The sequence below is a fragment of the Nelumbo lutea genome, chromosome 3 (genome assembly GCF_056320005.1).
Source record: "Nelumbo lutea isolate HS-2025 chromosome 3, American lotus-T2T, whole genome shotgun sequence".
Taxonomy (NCBI): Eukaryota; Viridiplantae; Streptophyta; class Magnoliopsida; order Proteales; family Nelumbonaceae; genus Nelumbo; species Nelumbo lutea.
The window spans coordinates 21,940,519-21,967,284 of record NC_142686.1 but is presented as its reverse complement, the minus strand read 5'-3'; the positions used below and the strand labels follow the sequence as shown (position 1 = coordinate 21,967,284).

Here is a 26,766-nt window from a genome sequence, read left to right as displayed (position 1 = left end):
GGCCAGTTGCAATGGGCCATCGAGAGTTGTCTGTAGGGCTGAAGCTTGACATAAACCAAGTCACCAGATTGTACGCAACTTCTCCGTGTTTCCTGTCATAATGGACCTTCATTTGTTGTTGGGCCCGATGCAAGTGTTCCTTGAGTGACTTGAGTATCTCATCCCTGTTATTTAGTTTCTCTTCCACTTCTGCTATTGTAGTCGATCCTTGTTCAAAAGGAAGTAGTGTTGGTGGGTCACGCTCGTACAATGCCCTGAATGGTGTAGTGCCAGTGGATATGTGGTAAGTGGAGTTGTACCACAGCTCGGCCCAAGGTAGCTAGCGAGTCCATTATTCGAGTCTTTCCCTAGTGAAGAAATGAAGGTAAGACTCCAAACATTTGTTCACTACTTCGGATTGCCCGTCTGTTTGAGGATGGTAGCTAGTCGAGTGGTCGAGCATGGTACCTTGGGCCTTAAAACACTCTATCTAGAAACGGCTCATAAATGTTGGATCTCTATCTGTGATGATGGACTAAGGGGTCCCATGTAGGCGAGTTACTTCTTGTACAAAAACATGGGCAACCTGTGTTTCTGTATATGGGTGGGAAAGGGCTGTAAAATGGGCATACTTCGTGAGCCTATCAACAATAACCATGATAATTGTCTTACCGGCCGAAGGGGGAAGATTGGTGATGAAGTTCATCGTGATGTCTTCCCATACTTGATTGGGAACTGGGAGAGGTTGTAGGCGGCCCGTTGGTGCCAAAGTCTAGCTTTGTACTGTTGGCACACTTAGCATTTACCCACGAACTTTTATACTTGTTTATACATTCCAGGCCAAGAAAAATGTCGATTGATCCATCTATAAGTACGCAAAACTCTAGAATGGCCACCCAAGGCAAACCCGTGATAGAGTTGTAACACCTCTATGAGAATAGGTAAGCTTTGTGGAAGCACTAGTCGACTCTTATATAATATGTCGGAGGCGGTGAGGGAGTAGCTTGGGGCTGCTGTGGATCCTTTAGAAGTGTAGAGCGGAGTTGGGACAAGGCTTCATCTGTGTGGGCTACCTCCCTCAGCCTCTGGGTCAGGGGGTGAATGGGCCTAGATTCCCCTAAGAGATTCAATTCGTGTCTTCAGGAGAGAGCATCTGCTGCCCGGTTAGATGGGTCGGGTTTGTATTCCGCCCTGTAATTGAACCCCAATAGTTTGTAGAGCCATTTCTGTTGGTCCGAGCTATGGGACTGGTGCTCTAGTAGGTGCTTAAGACTCTGGTGGTCCATCTTGATGATAAATGGACGACCCAAGAGGTAGGATCACCATTTCTGTACTGAAAGAGATATTGCCATCAACTCATGATCATATGTGAACTTAAGTAGGGCCTATGAAGAAAGGACCTTATTGAAGAAGGCAATGAGCCGCCCTTGTTGCATAAAGAATGCATCTATACCTCACTTCGAAGCATCACATTCAATGATAAATTCTTGTGAAAAATCAGGCAAACTGAGTGTGGGAGGCGAGGATACCGCTTCTTTGAGTTTTTCAAATGCCTCTTGGGCCTGGGGGCCCCATGAGATGGAGTCTTTGCGAAGCAACTGGATTAGTGGGTTGGCAATGAGCCCATAATGTTGTGGGTCTAGCTTGAATTTTGTTTGGGTCTGCCATGACTTGACCGGCTGAAACAATGTGGCCCAAGTAGTGTACTCGGGTCCTACCAAAGGTGCATTTGCTCGCCTTAACATACAACTTGTGTACCCATATTAGACTTAGGGTGGTTTGGAGGTGTTGTAAATGTGAGGCCCGGTTGTCACTATAAACCAATATATCATCGAAGAATACTAGGATGAATCGACGAAGATGAGGCTAGAATATTTCATCCATCTAACAGTTCATGGACCTGTATCTGGTGATACTCTGCCTTGATTGTGATTTTTGTTCAAAGCTCGACAGTCCACACAAACACCACGAACCATCCTTTTTTTTACTAGGGCGGGTGCTAAGAATGGGCTAGAACTGGGTCGTATTAGGCCATTGGCTCTCATCTTAGTAACCATTCTTTCTATCTCCGCCTTCTAGAAATGGGGATACCAATATGGTTTTATGTTGGTGGGTGTGGAGCCTGGTAGGATGGGGATATGGTGGTCATGTGCTCATGACGGGGGAAGATTATTTGGTTCTTCAAACACAACAGGGGATTGGTTAAGGAGTTCTTGTAGCTACAGCCCTTATGGAGTGTGGTCAGTAAAGGGTTCTGAGGATAGATCTGGGTCAGACAATTCCGGGCCAATATACAATAGCACCGGCCCATTATCATGATGGCATTGTTTTAACAGCTTGGGCTCAAGATGCTTCGAGAGCCCAGGTTGTTAGCCCCTAAACTTGTGGGCTTGGTCTCCCAATGTGAACTCCAAGGTCAACTTGGCCCAATCATGCAGAACTAGGCCTAACTATCTTAGTCGTTGCATTCCGAGTACCATGTCCGCCCCTCGGAAACTCACTGGGTGTAGGTTGACAATTAGATTCAACCCTTGAATCCGAAGCTCAACCCCTCGATAGATGGTGGTACACGCCAGGCGATGTCCTTTAGCCACATTGATCAAGAAGGCCTCTAGGGGTTCTATGGGAAGGCTCGGTTGTCTTGCGAGTACTCCAGTTATGAAATTCAACGAGCTTCCACTGTCTACCAAAATGGAGATGGGTCATCCCCGTACAAGCCCTTTGATCCTCATGGTTTAGGGGGAGCTAGATCCCGTGAGGGCTTGTAGGGAGATTTCAGGGGAGTCATCCACTAGGTTGTCCGAAATGTCAAGTCCCTGGGTCAGGAGGGTCATCTTCGTCCTTGGGTTCATTGGATTGTAATAAGTAAAATTGGGGGTTCTTACAACAATAACCGGGACTGAATTTGTCATCACGATTGTAGCAAAGGTCGTGTTCCCTTTGTGCCTGCATCTTATCCAGGACAACTTCACTGGGAGTGGCTCAGTCCCTGGGGGTTTAGTCGGGGGCTCGGGCTAGTTAGGGATCTTTAATAGTGGGCCAGGTGGTCAGCTGAATCAACGAAGCCGGTTCAGTCTCTCTTCATGGAGTCGGGGGAAACTAGCCACTGATAAATTAGTGACTAGTTGAAGGGCCTTCACCTCTATTTTAATATCCACCCATAAGCCTCCAACGAAGCTCCCCACAAAGCCTTCCTTGGCCAATCGTAGACACGGGAGGTCAGTTTTTTGAATTCGTTTTGATACTCCTTCACCGTAATAATCTGTTTAAGCTTGGCCAGACTTTCATCAAAGTCTTCATAATTCGAAGGTCCAAAATGAGAGCAAATGGCCTTAGTAAAATCTGTCCAGCCAATATGGGGGTGGGAATGCCAGTACCATTGGTACCATAATATGGCTTCTCCCTCTAGATAGATAGAGGCTAGTGCTACTCGCTAGTGTCTTGGAACTTCATGACTCTCAAAATATCGTTTGGCTCTAAAGCACCAAGAGATAGGATCATCACCTGAAAACGAAGGAAAGATCACCTTAGGAGATTTGTCGAGACCAAAGTAGGATTTGCAAGCACTGCTTGGGTGGAGATTTCTGCTTCTCCGTCCTTCTGGTTGATCAAGGCCAGTGTTTTAAAAGCGCAAGGCAAGGCGTGCGCAAAATTACAAAAAAAAAGCTAAAAATAAAGAACAAAGTCAGAAAATTCAAAAAATTGCCAAAAAAAAATAAAAAATGCAAAAAATTCAAAAATTATTAAACATAATGTTAATAAAAAATATAAACTTAAATTTTAAAATAAATGTTTAAAAAAAACTATTACCTAAAATTAAAATACATAAACATAACATGTAAAGCGTATTCAAATGAAAATATAAAAATAAAAGCAAACATATAAAGCATTTTCAAGCATGTAAAACCCACAATCTCTTTTTCTCCTTAATTGCATTGCTTCAAGTAGATAATGTGATGTAAAACATATTGCATACCCCAAAATGCGCCTCGCTAGTGAGCCTAGGCGCACCTTTTAAATCACTAATCAAGGCTGCCTTTTCCAGGTGAGTTGTCATCATCAAGAACACCTCTTTGATGTCTTTCAGGTCTCCCAACACCTTGTGCACGTCTGCTTTGAGCTTGTCCATCTGCTCCTCCGCAACGGATGATCTAGTGGCTGGCATGGTCAACTGTGGATCATCTAAGCAACACTATGATACTACTTGGTGAGTTACTGCTCACTTCAAGGATCCCTTCGAGGGAGATCCAACCTCCTAAAATGGAAAAGAGGGGAAAAGGGGAATAGAAGAGACAAATGACTTGATTCTCATGCTTCCTTCCTTGATAATAGTGCTATATATAGCCATCATTACAAGATCATGCAATAAAGTGTGCTTCTAGAGAGGCTGGCTGACATGGCCTCCTAGTATAGAGATTTACCAGGGGGCGCACATTGCGCCTGAGGGGGTGCTGGTTGATATGCCCACACTAGAACTCTGAGAGTAGGCTATGCTTGGGCATCTTTTTTTTTTATCAAGAATTTCTTATTCTTTGATGTTGTTTATGGTTCTTCTCACTCATTAAACATGTAAAATCCAATACTTCTGGAGCAAAAGACTCCCTTTCCTTCTTTATATGCAATACATATAAACTCATTAAAGAAAACAATGTATGAGAACTAGTAAACCCACTACCTATTTTCAAAAAATGGAAAATGCTAGAAGAACTAATTAAATCATATTATTGAGGATAAATGGTGAAATGACCAAAGATACAAATAGAATCAAAACCGTAGTAGTGCAGTATTTCGAGAACTTACACAAATAAGTGATGGAAAAGAAGGCCAAGGGTGGATGGGTTACAACTGAACAGATTGTCAAATGAAGATGCATAAGATTTGGAAAAGTCCTTTTTTGGGGAAGAAGTGTGGGGAGCAATTTCAAGTATGGAGTTGACAAGATGGATTCACAATGGAATTCTTTAGGCTGTGTTTGTTTGTAGTATAAATACTGGTGGGGGTGTACTATCGGTCGATTCAGTTCAAATTGAAGACCTAACCGACTATTCGGTTTAACCATTTCTAATTGAAAGTACATGTAGTTCACTATCACCGGAACTACGATGGGGATGTTAAAAGAAAAGCGAAGAAATCCCAATCGGGACACCTCTAAAATGGCACAATGACACTTTATCAAAGTAATGTAAGGCCCATGCACTTGCGATGAGCACAAAAAGCCATCCTACACTTGCGATGAGCATGAAGTGCCATCCAAGACTTGCGATGAACATAAAACACCTCCCCAGACCTACGATAAGTAATCAGCATCACCTGAGACTTGCGATGAACATAAAATGATATTGCAAGAGCCCAATGCACTATCAGCACCTTGTGATGAGCATGAAATGGCAACTCCTATTGTAATGAACGGAGAATAGACCCCAAGGCCGGCGACGCCCGCCTAAGGGAGATTGGCATTCCTTCTGTTCACAACCAGTTGTGACAAGGCACCTCAGAGGCGATTGAGCAGAACACTTGAGCACACCAATCAGATCCAGGTCTTGCCCTTGATACATGTCCACAGGGAAACCTGCAAGGGTACGTAGCCTACATACGCCACACGAGAATCCTTAGGAGAAGGGAAACTCTGTCCCTAAAGGATCTCACTGGACACATGGCAAAATCCCAATGCAACATCCTCTCTCTCTCTCTCTCTCTCTCTCTCTCTCTCTCTCTCTCTCTCTCTCTCTCTCTCTCCTTGTGACAGATATGACCGACTACCTCCAATTTATTGTTTACGTCGATCTACCAAATGCGAAGAGTGTTAACGGGCCCAACATTCCGGTTCCCATTTTACACTCTCATAAACCCATTGGCGTTATAATCCTCGGTGTAGATTTGGTTTTACACCACAAACAAATGCAGCCTTGAGGCTGAGTGGCACTTAGGCAAAACATGAAGAAAGTAATGGAAGACATTCACTCAAGGGTTGCCCTACAGATGTGTCTCAACTCAACATTCATAACTCTCAAATCCAAAAAAAAGGTGGTACATGTGAACTTAAAGTACTTCAGACCCATAAGTTTATTGGGCAGCGTATACAAAATAATTGCTAAAATCCTTGCTTCAAGAATGAAGAAAGTGATGGGTCAAATCATCTCAAACTCTCAAGGGACTTCGTGGAAGCTTGGCAAATTTTAGACAGTGTATATGATGGCAGTTTTATTTCAATACAATGCAATATAATACTTCACTTTTTCAAAAAAAAAAAAAAAAAGGATAACTTTTTTTCTAATTTTTATTGACACAAGTTGGGCTGAGAAGTCATGAATTTTAACCATACACATAGGAAAATACCAACTAAATACACTCTAAGAACATCTCCATAACAACAAAAACAACATCTATAATAAGGGTGATTAAATAAACCAGTAACAAGTGAAGATATAATAACACTCACCCAAAAGCCCCAGCTTGGTAAAGTCGAGCTTGTTCTTCTTGACTTCCTTCATCAATTGACCACCAACCAAGCAACCTATTAATCGTTATTAGCAACAATTTTAATGCCATAAAGTGATTATGAATCACGCTAAATGCCCATATGGATTTTCAGTACATGGTATTTAGCTCATAGCTTGAATCTAGAGATAAGGCAATACCTTGATCCATGATGCAAGAACCCAAAACAGTCATGAGCTCTTGAAGAAAATGTGGTGTATCTGCCTGAGCTAGCTCCACTACATAGTAAAAGGACAATCTTCTCTACCAATCTAAACAAGGAAAACAAGACACCGGCACCTTGCAGTATGAAAAGAGGGGAGAAAAGAGCTGGAAGTGGGATATATCTAGCACCAGCTGGAGTTCCCTGAAATTTGAAATTATAGAGGATGAGACCTACAATTTGAAAAGAGTTGTGTTGGTATCCAAAGTCTTCCATGTGACAAATAGGCATCCAATTAAAGCTCTCTTACCTCCAAGTGCATACAAAGCAAAACCTGAAAAGTGATTAGTGGAATTTTCATTATATGGCCACCAATGTCTTGCAGGCCACACAATCTATCTTGATCCTGATCTTCTTCTGAAGAAACCACTAAGTCATTATTCCAATCAAGATATCTATTAGCTGTAGAAGATGAACTGGTTTCTGTGTTGTAAGAGTGTCTATGTATCACTGGGTTAGACCATTTTGTGCAAACAAGAAATGCAAAGCACTCTGCAATGCTGCAAAGAGAACATAAAAAATGTTATTTGACACGATATTGTGCTATGGCAACTGCAAAGGAAGTCTCACAGTAGAAGAAAATAAATGGTACCCAAAATTTATAAATAAATCCCACCAACCAAGAGCTCCAACAGTACCTGCAGAATCACATGCAAATCAGATACCAATTTGTCATAAATTTTTACTGAATTTTACACCCTGTCTGTAATATAAGGCTTCTGGAGATCCTTACTGCACCAGTTAGAATAAGTTATTCGTTACACAGTGAAGGGGCTAGAAAATCTCAGGGTAAACCAAAAAGGTACATGGGTAGAATTAATAAGAAATAATTTAATCACTAAGAATTTAACAGTGGATATGGCATTGAATAGAATGGATTGGTAAAACAGGATTCATGTAGCCAACCCCATATAGTTGGGGTAACGCATGGATGATGATGATGAGGTAATGATGTAAAGGTTGATTTTAGTCCTTTTTAAGGTCGCTTTAAGTTGTTTGAGTACATGATTCCTCATCACCCTCTTTATTCTACTTGGCATAATGTTTCCTTCCAAAAATTTTCTTGACCTTAACATCCAAAAGGGAAAATCACCAAAAAGGGCATGATCACATCTAGGAACAACCATGTCATTGCTTTTAAGGGATAAGGATCTCAAAGTAATTGTTTTTAAGTGGAAAGGCATTTGCAAGGAAAACCCCATTTCCTAAAAGGCGTTAAATACAAGGTAGGGGTTGGAAGCAAGATGAGTTTTTGGAAGGATCCCTGGTGTTCAGATGTGCCTCTTAGAGTTTGGTTCCATCCTTGTTTTTGGTGACCAGCAACAAACTCAGTGGCTAAATCTTATAATACTATTAGGGGAGAGATAGTTTGGGGTCTATCTTTTAGAAAAAGACTTCAATGACTGTGAATTGGGTCAAGTTGCTGATTTGTTATCTTTTCAGGATGAAAGATCTAAATCCAAAGACCAGGACTCTCAAATCTGGAAATGGTGCAATGAGGCTTAGTAAGGGTGACAGTTTATTTCCCTTCTAGGGCAGTCAGGTGCAATGAGGCACCTTTAAAGGTCAAGTTTATGATGTAGGTAGTCACTTTGGACAAAATTTTCATGAAGGAAAGTTTAGCTAGGTGTGGTTTGTCTCTAGACAGCACTCTTTGCCCTCTTTGTTTGCAGCAGCAGGAATCAACCAGATCTTTTTTTGCATTGTGATTTCTCTAGCAGAAAACGGTTCCATTACTGCAGGGCAGTTGAGCTTTGGTAACAGATCTTTTGGGGTGGCACATCGAAGGCATGAACAAGAAAGGAAGGAGAGTGTGGACTTTGATTCCTCCAGCCATCATCTCGGCTATATAGATAGAGAGGAATGCTAGAGTTTTTTACTCTAAGAAAGGTTATGTAGACTCCTCATTTTACTTTTTGAGGGACTGGCTCTCCATACATAGAGTTCTTTTTTTTTTTTTTTGTGGAGAGCTAGGCGTTCTTTTTTGTCTATAGAGTTTTTTACAGATTACTTTTTGTTGTTCATGAGCAGCACTTATACTTTTTACATTACCTTCTTCAAAAAAATGTTAAATAAAAATAATATCCTCTTATACTTTTGAGAAAAGTGAAGTTATTCCTATTAACCTAGGTGGTCATAGAGAAAATTGTTACAAAGAAAATATTTGGATACCCATTGTTGTTTTTGGAGGACCTCTGATTGGCTGAAAGCCCCCTTCAGTTTGTTTTTCCTAGCCTTCACTCATTGAATGGAGAGACTGAACTAAAAGAGGAAATGGAGTTCAAGCCAGCTGCAACATGGAGAAGAGAGCTGGAGTTCGAAGCCAAAAAGTATGTGTTTGGAAATTGTAGAAACAAGGGACAGATTTTGCCTGAAGATTAGGGAAGAAATAAAAGCAGCTATCTTCCTTTGCAGAGACGCAATGATTTGGATGAAAGGTTTTGTGGATGGAGATATTTACAGCAAGAAAGAATTGGGATGGAAAGGTCAACTGAAGATGGAAAGGAAGAACTTTATAGCTGAACTAAGAAACAACAGAAAAGGGTGGTTTACAGTGATAATAGAATGTTTTGGGGAAGGCAACTGGTAGAGACGGAGGTTATCGAACAGGTTCAGCAGAAGACTCAAACGAATAAAGCAGATATGGGGGAGAGTGAAAGTAATATGGAAGGCAAGGGAGAGCAAACAACTCAGAAGGCAGTGGAGGAACAAAGGCCAAATATGACAGTTGCTCGCTCTGTTAAATTAAGCAAATTGGAATTGGAAGTGGATAAGCTGAAATGGATGAACAGAGTTAACAGTGGGATGTCTTGTAATGAGAGAGAGTTAACAGTGGGATGTTTCAACATTAAGCTTGTTGGGGTGCCATTCAACTTCTGGAATAAGTCGACAGTAGAGACAAAAGTCCATGTGTTGGGTCGCCTGATGGAGGACTGCAGCTTCAGCAATATGACGGCGACCAAAGAGTCGTGGGATCAAGCCAGAGGAGGTGCCTCGTTTGGTGACCATCTTCTCAGAGGAACTGTGGAGGAGGATTTGGGTGCTGACGGAAGTGGAAGCGTTTCTGTGGAGAAGGTGTTCGAAGGAGGAAGACAAAGGTTACATGGAGGAAGGAAGCACACATGGCAGTAACTGAGTGGGAAGAGAAGGAAAAGAAAAGGGAGAACTTTTCTGGGAAGATGAACATTCGAATCCTAGGGAAGTTTCGGGCGGCCACCTTGAAAAAGAAAATAATTCAAAAGATCTTAAATTTAAAAGTCAAGCGGTCAGACCATCTTATGCTGACATGGTCAGGAAGTCGGAGTTGATGCAGGTCAGTGATAAAAATAATATCACGAGTTTAAACTGGGCCCAGGATCATCGAGCCTTAGGATCGAACCAGTGGGAGGGCTCATGTGACTCAACTAATAGTCACGTGGGGGGTAAGTTAGGGGCAAAGACTGCAGACGTTGTTTGGGGTCTATCATCGTCCCCAAAGAAAACTGTTTCAGTTCAAGACTCGAAGAAATAAAAAAAAAAAAAAAAATTGGCAATAGATACCGACCCCCCTACAATCAACAGGTGTTGGAGAAGAAGAATACAGATCGTCCCAATCCGAGATACTCTAGGGAGCAACTGGAAGACTTGGATGTGGAAGATGATGGGTGGATCGACTGTGACTCGTCAGATGGGGAGGAAGGAGACTTGACAAATGATTCTATTGCGGGCAGTTTGGACGACATAACTGTAGTTGTAGCCAGCGAGGAAGACATGTTTGACACTACTCTCCTTTTCGATGCTGAGAAACTCACAGGAGGAATGCCTTGTACACATCCATCTGAGGAGGTGAAGGGAGTAAATAGTGTGGAGTATGGTTAGGGCGATGGGGGAGATAAGCTGGAATCAAGTAAAGATGAACATTAACATTATTGAACAATGGGCAGGCCTTTGGCGAGCAGGTAGGAGGCGTTTCTTGTGAGCCAATCAGAGAAGACCAAAACGGGGATGAGCTACAGAGTCTAAGGAGTTTATCAAAAGATAAGCCTCTGACAGAATGTACCCCAACTATTAGTCTCAATTAAGGAGATTTGCAATCCTCAGCTTCCAAGGGTAGTAAATGCGATAGGTTCTCCTTGCTCCTCTGCAGATCCTGTCTCGGAGTCAAGCCAAGGTATGACAGTGAATTTTAAGTTTAGTACTAATCCTATTCTTCTGTCTGATGCCTGTGTTCCAGATTCCCAGCTAGCCGTGTTGCCACAAGATCAAGAAAACCTTGGGGTGGATAGTATGGAAAGAAGAAGATATGTAGAGAGAGAGGAGGAAGTGGGGGAAAGGATTTGAAAGCTAATAGAAAGTTTCTTGGAGGAACTGAAAAGAGAAGAAATTAAGAGAAATAACAGTGGTAGGAGTTTAGGGGTGGAAGTTCACAAGGAAGTAGGAGTGAGGATAAAGTAGGGGAACAGAAATCGAGGAGTTAATAGGGAAGGTGGGTGCCAAAGGAAGTGAACAGAATGTGGCGGATGTAGACTTGGTAGAGCAATTAATTGGCTGTAGAGTGAAGAAGTCAGAGGACTTGAAGGTGTTCCGAAGGAAAGGAAAGGAGGTTGGTAAGATTAAAAAGAGGAAATTGAGTGAGGCTGAGAGACTAAGAAGAGATGTTGAAGAAGATAAGGAATTTAGTGAGAGAAAGGGGAGGAGGGGGAGTAGTTAAAGGGGTAGAAGAAAGGGGGAAAAAAGAAGTGAAAAATAAGATTTTAAGCTGTAATGTTCGGGGGTTGGGGGTTAGAAGGAAAAGGCCATTAATAAAGGAAGTGATAAGCAGAGAGAACCCGGATATAGTGCTGAACCAGGAGTCAAAATTGATGGAATTTAATGGTGGATGGGCAAGATCACTGTGGAAGGCAAGGGGAATAAATTGGCAATGAGCCCTGCTTGGGGAAGTTCAGGGGGAGCAGTGACAATGTGGAAAGATGAAATTGTAGAAGGGATGGAAGAGCTGATTGGGAGATTTAATGTGTCCAAGTTTAAACAGAGGGCAGATGGGTTTGAGTGGGTGTTGACTAATACATATGGTCCAACTAGATATAGAGAAAGGAGTTGTGGGAGGAATCGGAAGACATCAGAGGATTGTGGGATGGACCATGGTGCTTAGGGGGGGGGGGGACTTAATGTCATAAGATTTTTAGAGGAAACAAATAGTCGTAGGGGTTGGGGGAAACACAAGTATGAGGAAGTGTAACAGTTTCATTAACTATTTTGAACTAAAGGAGGTTCTACTGATGCATGGCACATTCACTTGGTCCAACCCACAAGCAAATCCTATTTGTTTGAAACCGGATAGATTCTTATAGCAGACTGGGAGGAGCACTGGGGGTGGTTACATCTAGAACCCTGCCTAGGGTTACCTCAGATCATTGGCCTGTTGTTTTAACGAGGGAGAATATTGGCAATAAAGGGCCATCACCTTTCATATTTGAGAATATGTGGTTGTTCCACCTGGGTTTTAAGGAGTTAGTTAAGGATTGGTGGAATTGGAGTGCCCCTAGGGCCAATTGGGAGGGTATGAAATTTCATTGGAAATTGAAGGAGCTGAAAGAAAAGATTAAGGAATGGAATACCCTCCACTTTGGTAGGATTGAGGAGAGGAAGCAGGTTGTGATGAATCAAATTGAGGAGTTGGATGCAAAGGAAAAAAGAAGGTACATTTGGTGATAGGGATAAAGAAGAGAGATAGGAGTTGAGGAAGCAATTAGAGGACATTTTGTTTAAAGAAGAAGTTAGGTGGAGGCAAAAATCAAGGCATAAATGGGTGAAGGAGGGAGATAAAAATACCAAATTCTTTCATGCAATGGCCAACGGGAGAAAAAGGAAAAACTTGCTCTCTAAGTTGGAAATTGATGGGGTGCTTCTTACTCAGCAGGATGAGATTGTCAGGCCTTTGTGGAGCATTTTAAGTCTATATATAGAAGGCCCCTAAACCTGAGGATTTGGTTGGAAGGTCTAGATTGGCCAAAACTTTCCGAGGAGAAAGGAGTGGCTTGAAAGAAAATTTGAGGTGGAGGAAATAAGGGAGGCAATATTCTCAATGGACAGATCTAAGGCACCAGGTCTAGACAGTTTCACTATGGCCTTTTACCAAGATTGTTAGGAGATTTTGAAGCAAGAGATCCTCAAAGTTTTCAATGAATTTCATCAAGGGGTGATAAATCTAGGGATTAATTCAACTTTTATTGCATTAGTTCCAAAGAAATTTGGAGCAAGTCACTCGAGAGACTATAGACCTATCAGTTTGGCAAACAATTTGTACAAAATCATTGCTAAGGTCTTGTCTAGAAGAATCAAAGAAATACTTCCAGATCTAAGTTCACAGAATTAAGGGGCATTTGTGGGAAGATAGACAGATTGTGGACCAAATTTTAGTTGCTAATGAGTGTGCGGAGGGTCTAAGGAGAAGAAAGAAGAAGGGGATTGTGTGTAAGTTGGATCTAGAGAAAGTTTATGACATGGTTGATTGGTCTCTCCTAATGCAAGTGATGGACTGCTTTGGCTTTGGGGGAAAATGGTGCAAATGGATCTTGGGGATGTATTGAGACTTATCATTACTCAATCCTAGTGAATGGGTCTACAGTGGATCATTTCCCTGCCACCAGGGGAACTAGACAAGGGGACCCCCTTTCCTCATTCCTCTTTACTTTGATAGCAGAGGTGTTGGGGAAATTAATAGAGAGGGCAGATTCGAGGAACCTAGTGAGAGGATGGAGGGTTGGTAGAGACAAGTTACCTATTACACATCTATAGTTTGTTGGTGAGACAATCTTATTCTATGAAGGGGAGGATGTGAGGTGGGCTAGAAATTAAAGTTGGTAGTGCAGTTATTTGAAAGAATGTCAAATTTAAAGGTTAATTTTGGTAAGAGTTGTGTGGTAGGGGTGGACATGGAAGGAGAGATGAGAGATAGGGATGAGATTTTGGGTTGTGAGGTGTCACAATGGCCTATGATACACTTGGGGATGCCTTTAGGGGATAATCCAAAGAATAACAATTTTTGGAACCCAATAATTGATAGGTTCATGAAAAGGTTAGCCTCTTGGAAGAAGAATTATTTATCTCTGGGTGGCCGAATCACTCTGATTAAGTCTATATTGGCTAGCTTGCCGGTGTATTATGCATCTGTGTTTAGAATCCCAGAAAAAATAAGTAGAATGCTGGAAAAGTTGATGAGAGATTTCCTATGAGAGCCAAGGGAGGAAAGAAAAGATCATAGAGTGGGTTGGGAGTTAATCTCCAAGTGTAGAGATGAGGGTGGATTGGGATTAGGCAATATCCAAAAGAAAAATGAGGCCTCGTTAGGCAAATGGCTGTGGAGGTTTGGTGGGGATAGGGATAAGCTGTGGACCAAGGTAATCTTGAGTATTCATGGAGACATGGACAGGCAGATAATGGCTAGGATGTTGGAATTGTGGCAAGGACTAACATGGCCACTCCTTGGAAATCCATACATGCCATTCTTCCTTCTTTTCTGTAATGCATCAGGTATGATCATTGCTTTGGCAATCAGGTTAAATTTTGGGAGCAGTTGTAGGTGGGGGATATACCTTTGAAAGACCAATTTCCCTCTTTATTCTCCCTCTCCCATTTCAAAAGGAAATGTGTGTTTGATTTTTTGGTCCCTTCTGAGTCAAATTTTGGGTATGATTGGGATTTGGGGCTTAGGAGAGGCCTTATAGGGAGTCAGAATTGGGCAATGTTGTGGACTTAATTCAGATTTTGAATGGGGTGGTTTTGGACCCATCAAAAAGGGACAATAGAATTTGGACTTTGTCCCCCTCGGGGGCTTTCTCTTGTGCTAAGTCCTTGGTACAACAAACCAACAATTCAATTCAGTCTTTCTCAGTCAAGGAAATTTGGGGTGAGCCGATCCCTCCAAGGATTGGAGCTTTATATTGGGAAGCATTCCTAGATAGATGTCACACATGTGACTTACTCCAAAAGAAAAGACCAAATTGGTGCACCCTCTGCAAGGCTAATGGTGAAAGCTCCTACCACTTACTAATTTCATGTCCTTTTGTTTCTGATATATGGGAATGGTTTAGTTCTTTATTTGGTTGCAGGGGGACCCCTCCAGATATACGAAGCCTGTTTGCCACTTCTTTCCTTAGATGGCCTAAGAAAAGTGGTAGGGTTATGTGGAGGTGTGTGAGGGCTGCCATTTGCTGGACTATATGGAAAGAAAGGAACTCCAGGACCTTTTCTGATAAGGAAAGGAACAAAGAAGGTATCATTGAGGTAATAATGGTTAGGGTGGTGCATTGGCTTAAGTCTCTAGATATGTTTGCTGATGTCTCTACAGTTATGCTACTGAATAGCTGGCTGGAAGTGGCAAATTCAGCTCCTTATTCATCAGTTGCCTCTCCCTTATGGTCTCCACCAGGCCCAGGGTGTGTAAAATTAAATTTTGATGGCAGTAGTGAAGGTAATCCCGGCCCCTCGGGTGTTGGTGGGGTGTTCGGAGATGATAAAGGTAAGGTAATTGCTTTGTTTTCAGGCTCCATTGGGAATGGTGACTCTCTAAGAGCTGAGACTAAGGAGCTGAATATTCATAGACTAATTGTGGAAGGAGACTCTAAGCTGGTTAAGGAAAATGGACTGTGGAAATATGCAAATGAGAGAAGGGAGGCTAAATGGCTAACTAGAGGGTTGGAGGTTCAGTTTCAATAGGTGAAGAGGACTGCAAATACTTTTGCAGATACGTTGGCGAAACAAGGGGTGGGAAGGGAACAGATGTTTTGGGCTGTATTGTAATTTTCTTTTCTTTTTTCTTTTTCGGGAGAGTTAAGCCTCCTTACCTCTTCCCGGATTGTTGTAATATTATTGTCCATTAATAAATTGATTCTGTTATTGATAAAAAAAAAAAGTTAAATATGCACCCAAAAAAAAATATCAAACCACTTTTGGTTTATCTCTAGGATATCCAATGACATGGAATCTTAAAGTTCCATCTATGAATAAACTACCATGAATTTACTCAATCAAAATATCTGAATCTGTGTTTTTTTTTTCAAAATTTCACTGTAAACAGTATAGAAAAAATCTAAAACCAACTCCTGAATCTACAATAAAATTCCTCTATAAGACTAAACCAAGACCTATCAGATTCTAGGATAAGGCTGCGTACATCTGCCCCTCCCCAAACCGCACATTGGCGAGAGGCTAGTTCACTGGGCTTCCCTTACACCATTTCCAGTGTGCCGATGTTAGTGGGTACTGTCTATTGCTTCTGTATGAAGAGATTCATATTGCTCTATAGTAAGTTACTAGCTTGTAATATTTTTCTTCCTTTTGGAAAAGGAAGAGAACCAAAAGAGAGGAAAAGAGAGATCAAGTGAGAGAAAAAGTTGTTGATCTAAGCCCACCCTAATACTTACTTATACCTTTTCTAATAAATAGTAAATCACAAGTATAACCCTGACACCAAAGAGAAATGGTCAGATTATCCTTTTAGATCAATATGCTAAATCATTGCATTCACCTTACTACTGAAAGACTGCCTGTGGAAAACAAATTAGAAGTTTAGAAGCACAAATCCAGGTTGAAAGCATGCCAAAGGTCTGATAAAATAAATGAATAAATAAATAAAAGAGAAGAAAAGAATTTCACCAAAGAGAAAGCAGTGCAGAATTTCAAGGAATATGGATAAATTACCAGATAGCTTCAGGAGGGTGAAGGTTGTAGCAGCAACAAAGAAAACCATGGAGATTGCGACCCAGAAGTGCTAAACATTTGAAGAAAGAAGCAAATAGAAATTTATTATCAGTTGACAATGTCCAAATATTATATGGAAGTACAGATTATACTACATATAACCAATGCTTTTCAGAAACTAAGCACTCCAATGTCGTGTATTAATTCATTTTGTATTCGTTTTAACAAGTAAAAGCATTGCAACAAATTTATTAGACCAATAAAAGCACAGGCTTAATTCAAACTAGTGATTTTCAATTGCATAATCATTCAATTGATTTAGCAAATCAAAACAATGCAAGTATGGATCAATTTCAAATTGCGAGCATCCAAAGCAATATTCAATTGTGGAGACATCATCAAAGAGAAATAAATTTCATATTTTTTTATCAACAATAGGAACATGAGATTTAATTGAAGATAGAAGCTTTAGCAATGGCAAGAACACTTATAACAGGAGAACAGTATGGAGCTGACTATACTACCAAGAGAGGCATTACTACATAATTAAAAAGTTTGCTCAGCACCTCAGCCAGGCGTCCCCCATAATAATTCCAACCAACCTACCCCATTTCTACCTCAGAAGTCTGCAAAAACATTAGCAGAGCAGCTAACGGTTGAGATGCCCCAAAAGCCTACTCTCCCTTGCCACTGACTGATGAGTCCCTTTTCCACCATTTGCAGGTAGGTTGAATAACACTTGCTTCCTTGATCAGTGCCTCTTGTATCCTTTCATCACCAGCTTTTTAATAGACTTCTCAGAGTGCCCAAGATCACCATTACGTTTTAATCCAATGTCCTGTGTGCTTCTACCAACCTTGGAACTGTCATGGACTTTCATCTATCCTAGACAATATTAATTGGAAGTTAGTAACTAATATTTCTGGACCACCTAGGTTTCCAAAACCATCTACTGTGCCTATCTTATAGATTTGCCACTTATGAAAGCTCATTTAATGACCCAACTAGCAATCCCACTCCCACATGGGTCAGCTACCAAAACAGTTTCCCAACAGGTCAAGTAGGGAATTTCCCTACACACCCTACCTATTTCTGAGACATGGAAAAATTATGTGACTGATCTGATCATCTAGATCATCTATCAGATAAAGGACCTATTGTATCAGCTTTCCTATCTGCCATAGAGCTTCAACGGTACCCGAAACTCTGAAACCCAATTCGAGATCCAATGCGATTACTTTGGGTTCAGATGGTCCAGACAGATAAATGAATCAAACTCGGATACTTCAAGTAGGTTGATAATTGGATTGAATTCAGATGTCTTGCCATTTGAATATAAATACAATATTATAGTTGGGGTTCTAAGTTTAAAACAACATTCATCAAAACAAAAGTTTAACAAAACAACCAACATTTATTCAGATTCCTTGAGTACCATCAACAACTCAACTATAGAAGGTACTGAAGGAAAGAACAGTCACCACTTGCCATCAACTGTTGCTACTCATTGTTGACCAAAGTACTGAACTGAAGTCTGTGACTGTTACTTGCTGTAATACAAATGATCTGATGTGGAGAAAATAATTTGTACAAACACTGAAAACCCCAAGCTAATTTTGTAGATTGCTGTTTTGCTACTTGAGTACTTCTTACTTTTTTAGATTTTTTTTTTCTTTTAAGCTTTTGAGTTCTGGGGGTTGGACAGTTGGGCATCCCATCGCTGTCAGACATAAGTAGGAAATTCAAATTCAATTGAAACAAATTAGGTTTTGACCAGAGATGTCTAGCTTGTACTGCTGGGGCACCACCTAACTTCTTGCTTCTTATGCTAAGGAATATATGGGCCTTATCTTTTTACATTTTTTGTTCTTCCTTTTGCTTCCCATTCATTTCAGTTCTTCACATACCTTTCCAGTTGGTGCATTTCACCCTATACTGCAGGTCTGCAGCCTAGCGTTTTAAAATGCATACTTGCATGGACAAGGTGCATTTTAAGGCATGTGCTTTGCTTGAACATAAGTTCAACCCCTTTTAAAAGGTGAGCACTTGGCTGAGGTGCAAGGTGTGACTTAGGCATGCATTTTTTATAAATTTGCATTTTTAGTTATGTACTTTTGCAAATTGTTTTGTGTTTTAAACCTTTGTAATAGTATATTAAGTTATTAACTTCTAAATAACCTTTTATTGGCACTTATTCACTAGCAATGATGTATTAACTTAAAAAAAAAAAAAAGCAAAACAAAGACCTTTTGAATACCTGAAGCCCTAGTTGTTGACTTGTTGCAGATGTCGGTGGCAAATTTTCCAGAAAATAAGCAATAAGTATATAACTAATATTGATTCCTAACACTAAAATCGAATGAACTGCAACCAGATTACCAAAATCACAAAACCGACTGCTTGCCAAAAATTTAAGTTGGGGGTGTTGCGTCTGCCCTCTACCTCCAATACATCAAGAGTGCAAGATGTCTAACATCATATACAATAAGAATACGATTAATTTCATGTCTCACCTTGTTCCTTGCACCTCAGGTGCTAGAAAGCCCTTAATGCATTTCTTGCACCTCCACAGAGAAGATACATAACGGAGGGCTTTTTATCTTAAACTTCAGGAAATAGATTGAGAACATGGTGCAGACAAATGCACACATGCATATGGTAATGGGTATATTGGTTGGGTCATTTAGTGAACTTCCCTAAATGACCTTCCATGTGAGGAGTCCCCCCGATTCCTCATCCCACCCCACCCTTGCCTTTATCCATGGAAAAAATTTAGGGCAAAAATTCCTTGCTACATACTCAAAATAAAGCCTCGCATATGAGCAAGTTTATATTAAAAAATAGAAGTTTAGATGGCTATAACCGATTGGACGTAACTCCAATACAAGGTTGGAGATAGGGCTGATTAGGGCTATAATCAGATTGGATCTACCTCTATTTGAGTTTAATTTGAATGAAGAAATGCCTCATCCAAGTTCGATCCAAAATCTGAATGTTAAGCCGAATTTTAATTCAATCAAATTTGTTGGATTTTTAGATCTAATACGAGTATGATAAGTTATCCTAAAAAACATTTTCTTCCACTAGATGTTAATGTAAATAAAGAAAAGTCTTTAAAAAATGCAAATGTTAAATAGAAAGCATGAAGATTGATCTAATGGCCTTAAAGCAAAGGTGCTTTGAAGCCAATAAATTCAAATAGGAAGCTGCTCATTAGAAAGCTATGAGTGATAGATTGATTGAAAATTTTGAAATCCAGTTTTAGGATGCACAAAAAATGATTAAATGTTTGGAGGAGAAAATAGAGTGGGTTTGTAGGATGCACAGAAACACCCAGTATCTGGCCACCCAAAACTTACATAGAGTTAAATAGAGAAAAAACAAGAGTTAGGCAGGTTTTTGTTTGATGATGGAAGCCTAGCAAATATAACTAGCTTCCTTAAACTAAAAGCATTACATGGAAAAGAGAACCATTGGATGGATAGTCTGGATTTAATATGTATATCTCCATGTAAATGCATAGACATTGACCTACAGAGGTCTAGACTCTGGACCTATGCACCCCAATCCCATAAAGAAGAACTAGAGGTGGGGACCAATCCTGGGATTTGGGCTTGAGAAGAGGTCTAAGGGATTCTGAAATGGGGATGGTTGATGATTTGACCACTCAGTTAGGGGAAGTCTTTAGTGATCAGTCTTGTAGGGATAGCAGGATTTGGAAACCTTCCCCTTCAGGTTTTTCAATCACTCTTTTTTCTACAACATTTTGCTTCAGACCTCCAACCTTGCAGGGAACTTTCCTTCAGAGGAGATGTGGGGCAGTCCTATACCGTTGAAAATCAATACCTTGGATTTATTGCAGAAAAAGAGGCCAAATATGTGCCTCTCCCCCCATGTTTGTAGTCTCTGCTTGGGTTCTGGTGAGACAATTTCACACTTATAAATCTCATGTTCCTTTGTATTCTTTATTTGGTCTTGGTTCTCTTCTCTCTTTGGCTGCAGGGTTAGGGGTACAAGTAGGGTTAGCCGATTCGAAGAATTTAGACAGCACCTGGCCCAGGTCCATTCAAATTTTAAAAAATTCTCAACCCGAGCCCATCCAAGTTGCACCTCTAACCATTACCAATCAAAAAGAGTTATCAGCATCAATGCAACATAACAATCTAGGAAGAAGTTGAGTAATTAGCCAACAAAACTTACAGGAAGTGTTTCCCATATTGCTTCGTCGCTTATGCTTTCTTCATCTCCAGGCATTAGAGCCCTACACATCCTGAATCAGAATAAAAAAACACTGGTCATCAGCACTGAACTAAACTAAAAACAATTGCTCCAAGCATCAGCCAGAAACAGCAAATCAGAAGTTCTAAAACTAGAATAGAGACATTCTATTATATTTTTATTAGTAAAATAGAAACGTTTTTACAGATAAAAGTCATATAGTTCAAATCTTTGTAAAGCTTATACTTCCTTTGTATTGCTTTTGCACTAGTTAATGTCTTTTCTTCTATCTTATTCAGATTTTATATTACTGCCAAAAAGGAAAATAAAAAATATGACCACTTTAATTACTGCAATTGATCAAATACCTCAAACAGTCTTCTTTTATAACATCAATAAAATCTAATGACAAAAAATACCTGAAATTGTCAATGAGAATGATTATTTCAAATGCCAATAAGGGAAGAAAAACAATCTTCAAGTTTACAGCTGCAAAACCATGAACTGCACAGAAGGGGGAAAAAGGATGAAATTAATAGAAGATTCACTGGTGGAGTACAAAGCTCACAAAGAAATAACAATAATATGAAGGTTATTACTTATTAGAAATTTAGAATGGACCTAAATTCCAAATAATGTCAAAAGTTTAACCACTTTTCATGTCAACAAGAGCATTTTTCATGCTGAATAAAGTTTAGAACAAAATGATAAACATGAAGATCAAGTAAATGTCATCCTCTAGAAGTGTACACTAAAGCCTGACCCTTGACTGTTATTACCATAAATGCTCTCCAGATATATACAAAGAAGCAGTTCAAATGCAACGAGCAATGGTGTTGCAACGACAGCATGACAGGGTGCCCACTGTTCAAGAAAAAGAATTGTGTAGCACTATCACCACAGTTGAAAATATTACAAGTTAACATTAAAAACCATTTTCATAAAATAAAAACAATTTCTAAAAAAGTTATAGAGGCATTATAACATACATGCCGATCACGTGGTATTGATGGAGCAGGTAAAGAGAATCTGCCTCGTGCAGTGGCTGCATGAAATATACATAGTGGGGCAAAAATGAACCTGTGTGGTTAAAGTCAAAACTGGTAAGTAGCCAAAAATCAAAAGTAAACAAGGGATAAAAATAGAAAACTAGTTTATTTTTTTGAGTGCAAAGTGATTTAATGCCCAGCACCCACATGAAGACATCACCATTCACTTTTTTTATCAAATACAAGTAACTTTAACAGAGACAGTAGCTGGCTGATAGAGACATAGAGAGTATGAAAGTAATCTTCTCTTTTTTTCTTGCATACGGACAGTACCAGAAAAGTTCCAGTAACCAAGTGCCAACCAAAAACATCATAGATTTGTTTGCAAACATGAGAATTAATATTATTCAATAACATGCCTAAAAGATGTTTACATATGACAATATGTTTTTTCTATTTTCCATGGCATGGCTGAATTTGTTGTAAAGCCAATAGTTAATCCAGAAAAGTCTACCAATATTTCATAGATAAAAATTAACCACAATAATCAATTTAGTCATTAAGTGATTAAAGAATATCACCCTATTCCATAAGAAAATGAAAAGGTATGGTCACTTGCAATTCCCGAAAAGTCTCTCAATATAAAAACAAGGTAGTTACAGAGGTCAAGTCCCTTTGCCACTTAAAAGATTAACAAAACATTGATTCCTTTTTAAGCAGTACAAAAATGAACAGAATAAGAAAAAAAGTGTGAAATTAAGTATAGCAGAAATTTACAACTCATGGATAATAGGATAAGCAGTGGTGCATGTTGCTTGCTAATGACAAAATTTCAATTGATGAAACTAAGTAGGGATTAAATGCTTATAAAAAATAGGGATTAAATGCAACTCTATAGTTATGAAAGAACATCAAGAATATTTGTTTCTAAATAAGTCAAACTATGGGAATATTTACATATATGGTAGAAAGTAGAAACAGAAAGGTAGCCCCTATAGGCACCTCAAACAGAGCATTTATTATTTGTGTAAGTTATATGAGAGAGAGAGAGAGAGAGGAGGAGGAGGAGGATGTTTGTGCAAAAGATAATTGTAGGACTGCTTTTGGGGTAGCGAACCAACCTATAATGAGTGAGCCAAGTGAAGTACTTTAACTCCTAGAAGATCCTTAGAACCATATATAAAACAGGTTAAAGAAATAAGTCATTCATTCTCTATCTCTTAATCAGTAACAGTAAAAATTTCGTATTAATAACACCATAAAGAGCACCAAAAGAACTAAAACAAAGTAACAAACATGGAGGTCCTAGATCATTGGCCTCCAAAATAAACACCTAATCCAAATGCATTAGAGGATAAGCAAATACTTGAAATTTGACAGTTGCTTACCAATAAAAAAGTAAAACAATAACTTTGGTGTTGTTCTTCTTATCATGAAAATCCAGGCACCCAGCTCTTCTTGAGTAGCTGGATTCTTCAGACTTCAGAGAATACTCAGGTAATATACTTCAGCTTTTCAAGTCAAGCAGTAAAAGGAAACTCTCTGGGAACTAAGTCTCTTCCACTTTTTCAAGTCCAGCAGTTGAAGGTAATAGTAGTTCAACACTGCCGAGTAGAAAATATCTGGACATCTTCTAAAGAAGATAGTCTTAACCTTAGAACCCTTAGCCACTTGTCAATGAAGAAGCTAAGGCTCAGTTTGGAAGGAGTAAAAATGCAAATATGTAGAGTGAAAAACCTTGTATTTTGTATTATTTGTATGTATTTGTACCGTGCATATTTAGATTTGTACTCTTTCCAAACTGAGCCTAAGGCTTTGTCTATTAACCTGAATAGCCCATTCAGAATGACTCCCAAGTTGGCAGAGGGATGGTAAGATCAGAGTTAATGGTGGGGCCATGGGGGTCCTTGCAGCCACCTGTGACAGGGCATGGGCAAGATTGCTATGAAAGGTTAAATTTGCATTGTCAGCAACGGGTTGTTTTACTTGTTCCCTACAGTCTGGCCTTAGATTTAGGGGTTTTCTTTCACTTCACTCAATAAAGTCTCCTTGATCATCATTAGTGATTAAAAAAGGAAGATGAGATAGTGGATTCCATGGCCAGTGCCCAAGAGAGTGTAGAATGAGCTGTGGTTAGACATTTTCAAGGTGTCAAGGCAAGGCTAGGCAACAGGGGAGCGCCTAGGCAATGGATTTTTTTGGTTTTTTTTTTTTAATAAAAACCAAGAATTCTATCCCCCTAGGTTCCATGGAAACCAGCTACCATCTTTCACAAGTAATTGTCTATAATCTTCATAGAAAATGCATAAACTTCATTTGAAACATAGAAAATCAACATGTTTATGAAAAAATGGAAAAAAAAAAAGAAATTTCAGAAAATAGAGGGGCTGAGCCCCTTTTTTTTTTTTGTCCTAGGAAAAGAAAACAATAATCAGTATGTATAAATTGGGCAAGTTTTTAGTTATTCACTTGTTCCTTACCTATTAGTTCACGTTTTGAAGTCTTCGAGGGTTCAAGACAGCACAATATAAAAGTATAATAGTACTATGTACAAAATACCTTGGTGATTAAGTGAAGCAATCCTCCATGGGCGCCTTGTTGCCTAGGCAGAAACCTAGGTGTCACATTGACAACGATTCTTAAGTGGTTTACTTTGTATTTGGGGTAGGCTGATCTCCTTTGATTAAGCTCTGAACTCCAACTATGGAGATCATTTGCTCCGCATTATTCTGTACTTTATCTTCCAACAAATTGTGATCTTTTGCTGATCAAAAGATAGAATGAGAGAGAGAGAGAGAGAAGAAATGCAAGAAACATAATAGTTTGGCCTGTGATTCTATTGAGACACAAGAAACACTGATTCCAAGCTTCACACTTGTATATTTATTCTGTAAACCTATGAATATGGTCTCAGAAGTGCTAGCACAGTACTCTTTCTTTTTTTTTTTTCTTTTGTAGCATACTTCCGTATCTCAACAGCTAGGTATTGATCTCATGAAATATAATGTCTCAAGGAAGTATCAACATTAGGTGGAATATACATCAGTAATCCAAGGCAGAGTCTCTCATCTCTCATTATAGTTCTTTAAGTGTGCGCAAGGGGAGTCCAAGTCGCTTGTTACAAACCCAACAGGTATATGGATATGGTTCCTGATTATGTGTGCACAAGGCATACACATGTTTGCCTTGGTATATGTGTGCACAAAAAAAGAATTCCACTGCTAGTTCTTGCTAATGGTACTAAAACAGATTATTATGGAAATCAGAGAACAAAAAAGAATAACCATGTGCATGCACCAGACTGCTCACAATAAATTTAATTTCCCAAGAGACCTTATCTACAAAGTTGTCTTTCATAAGAAAGCGTTAAAGACAATCCCTTTTACGTGAGAGCTTCTGCATCTTCCAAAAAATTTTTCTGCTTCAAGTGGATAAGCATTCTTGAAGACAAACTGAATACTCAAGTGACAAATAAAAAATGTTTATTGCCTATGGGGAAGAAAACTTAAATTCAAGTGGGTCCACGTGGTAAATCTGAATCCCTAATATTGAGAAATCAATAGTAGTCATTGTCCAAAGATTTTGTATGATTAAGAGAAGGTCTTCAAGAGGAAGAGTGCATAAGAATACCTCCCAGGAAGAAAAGCCAAAACAAAAAACTAGAATTCTGTCAGTGGGCATTATGGAGTACAAAATTCAATCTTCCTAACATTTCCTAATCTGGCACAGGGTATGCTTAACTGCTCAGAACAATTAATGACATTATGACAATGTAGTCTGCGTGAAGTCTTCGAAAGCCACATACATGTTGGTTTAAAAAACAATAGATTTAATGAACTCCTGATCAGATCCTGGCGTTTAAACATGTTTAAAGAAGACACATCTCGGATAATTACGATTTTCATCATTGAATCAATTTGTTGCATTTCATGTAGATGTAGGAATTAAACTATGTCTGACCAAAAACTGCTATTAAAAGGTGAAAAATCAAGCAAGAAACAAATGCCCTAAACTTATGAAAGAGCCCATCCATAACCATAACTAAATGAACTGCATATAACTAAGTTGTAGATTGTAAATAGAATTAGAGAAACAATAACTGGAAAATAAATCAAATTTCACTAAAAGGCATGCTTTTCGTTGAAATCAATTAATTGACTACTGCTCGGCAATCAGCCATCTCATTGCATAATCTCTGATCGAATTGCAAATACTAACCTAAACAAGAAAATGCATGCAAGCCCAACAGTAACAAGCCATTTCACAAATTACTACAATTTTCAACCAAAATCAAAACGACGCAAATCGGAAATGAAAACTAGCAAACCCAAATATAAAAAAAAAGGTCAAATTTTTATTAAATAACAACATGTAATTCGATAAATTACTGACCACCATGAGCAGAGGACGGCATGATCGAGCTTGAGCACGAGCAAGAGCGTGAAAGTAAGGAGTAACCCATGGGCTGCGAGAGCCTGAGCAGACTTTGCGACTCTCCTCCAGTTCATCGCCTTCCTTGGAATCATAACCCCTTCTAAAAACTCAAAAGAAAGGACACGCCGAGAAACAATCAAATATCCGCCCCCCTTCTCAGTCTGTACGGAGTCAACTCAGTGAAGATTTAAAAAGAAACAGAGTATGACAGTTGACAGAAGAGTAACTGTAGAGCGACGAGTGGCAGAACCCGGAAACCAGATGGAGGAGGTTTCAGTGGGCGCCATTGAAGAGACCTTTCGAATTGGAAACCAAGAATTCAATATCATCCTTTATGACTTCGCTTTCACGCCAAAGCTAACGCCTTTGGCTTGCTATATTATCCCCTGTAAAATCGTTAACTCGAGCGGGAATTTGGATCTTTACGGCTGAAAGCCTGAAATTGACGAACCAGTCCAGTCTTTTGTAATAAAGACAGGGTTAATATGGTCATTTGAAAAGCTTTTGTCTGGTTGTGAATTATTATAATCAGTTATTTAAGTAAATAAAAAGTGTGCCTCCTGTTGGGTACCCTTTTCTGAAGAATCTAAGGAGCCATTCATTCAACGGCTAAGATGAAATGGACCTACACTAGATCATGGCCCTTTGAATCAAGCTAATACCGTTCCTGTAAGAATGGACCAATACAGAATCTGAAGTCTGAACGTCCCCACACGGTCGGCATACACAGTAAAATGGAGATGGCCAACCTGACCAAGCAGCAGA

The 26,766-nt window shown here is 39.6% G+C and overlaps 1 protein-coding gene across 2 annotated transcripts in view; it reads right to left on the bottom strand.

The window, feature by feature from the left end:
• Positions 1–26,439, bottom strand: part of LOC148863529 (uncharacterized) — a 36,085-nt gene extending 9,646 nt beyond the window's left edge. The window contains exons 1-10 of one of the 2 annotated variants that reach the window (XM_088978883.1): positions 25,960–26,439; positions 21,568–21,658; positions 21,358–21,442; positions 20,998–21,082; positions 20,561–20,630; positions 16,361–16,430; positions 7,272–7,317; positions 6,930–7,179; positions 6,618–6,823; positions 6,419–6,493 (exon numbers count right to left, since the gene is read on the bottom strand). In XM_088978883.1, the coding sequence (XP_088835009.1) occupies positions 6,419–6,493; positions 6,618–6,823; positions 6,930–7,179; positions 7,272–7,317; positions 16,361–16,430; positions 20,561–20,630; positions 20,998–21,082; positions 21,358–21,442; positions 21,568–21,658; positions 25,960–26,093 (1,112 nt within the window). In that variant the 5' untranslated portion in view covers positions 26,094–26,439. Of the gene's footprint in view, positions 1–6,418; positions 6,494–6,617; positions 6,824–6,929; positions 7,180–7,271; positions 7,318–16,360; positions 16,431–20,560; positions 20,631–20,997; positions 21,083–21,357; positions 21,470–21,567; positions 21,659–25,959 lie in introns of both variants that reach the window. The other variant, XM_088978882.1, reaches the window with a different exon arrangement.
• Positions 26,440–26,766: the final 327 nt, after the last annotated feature.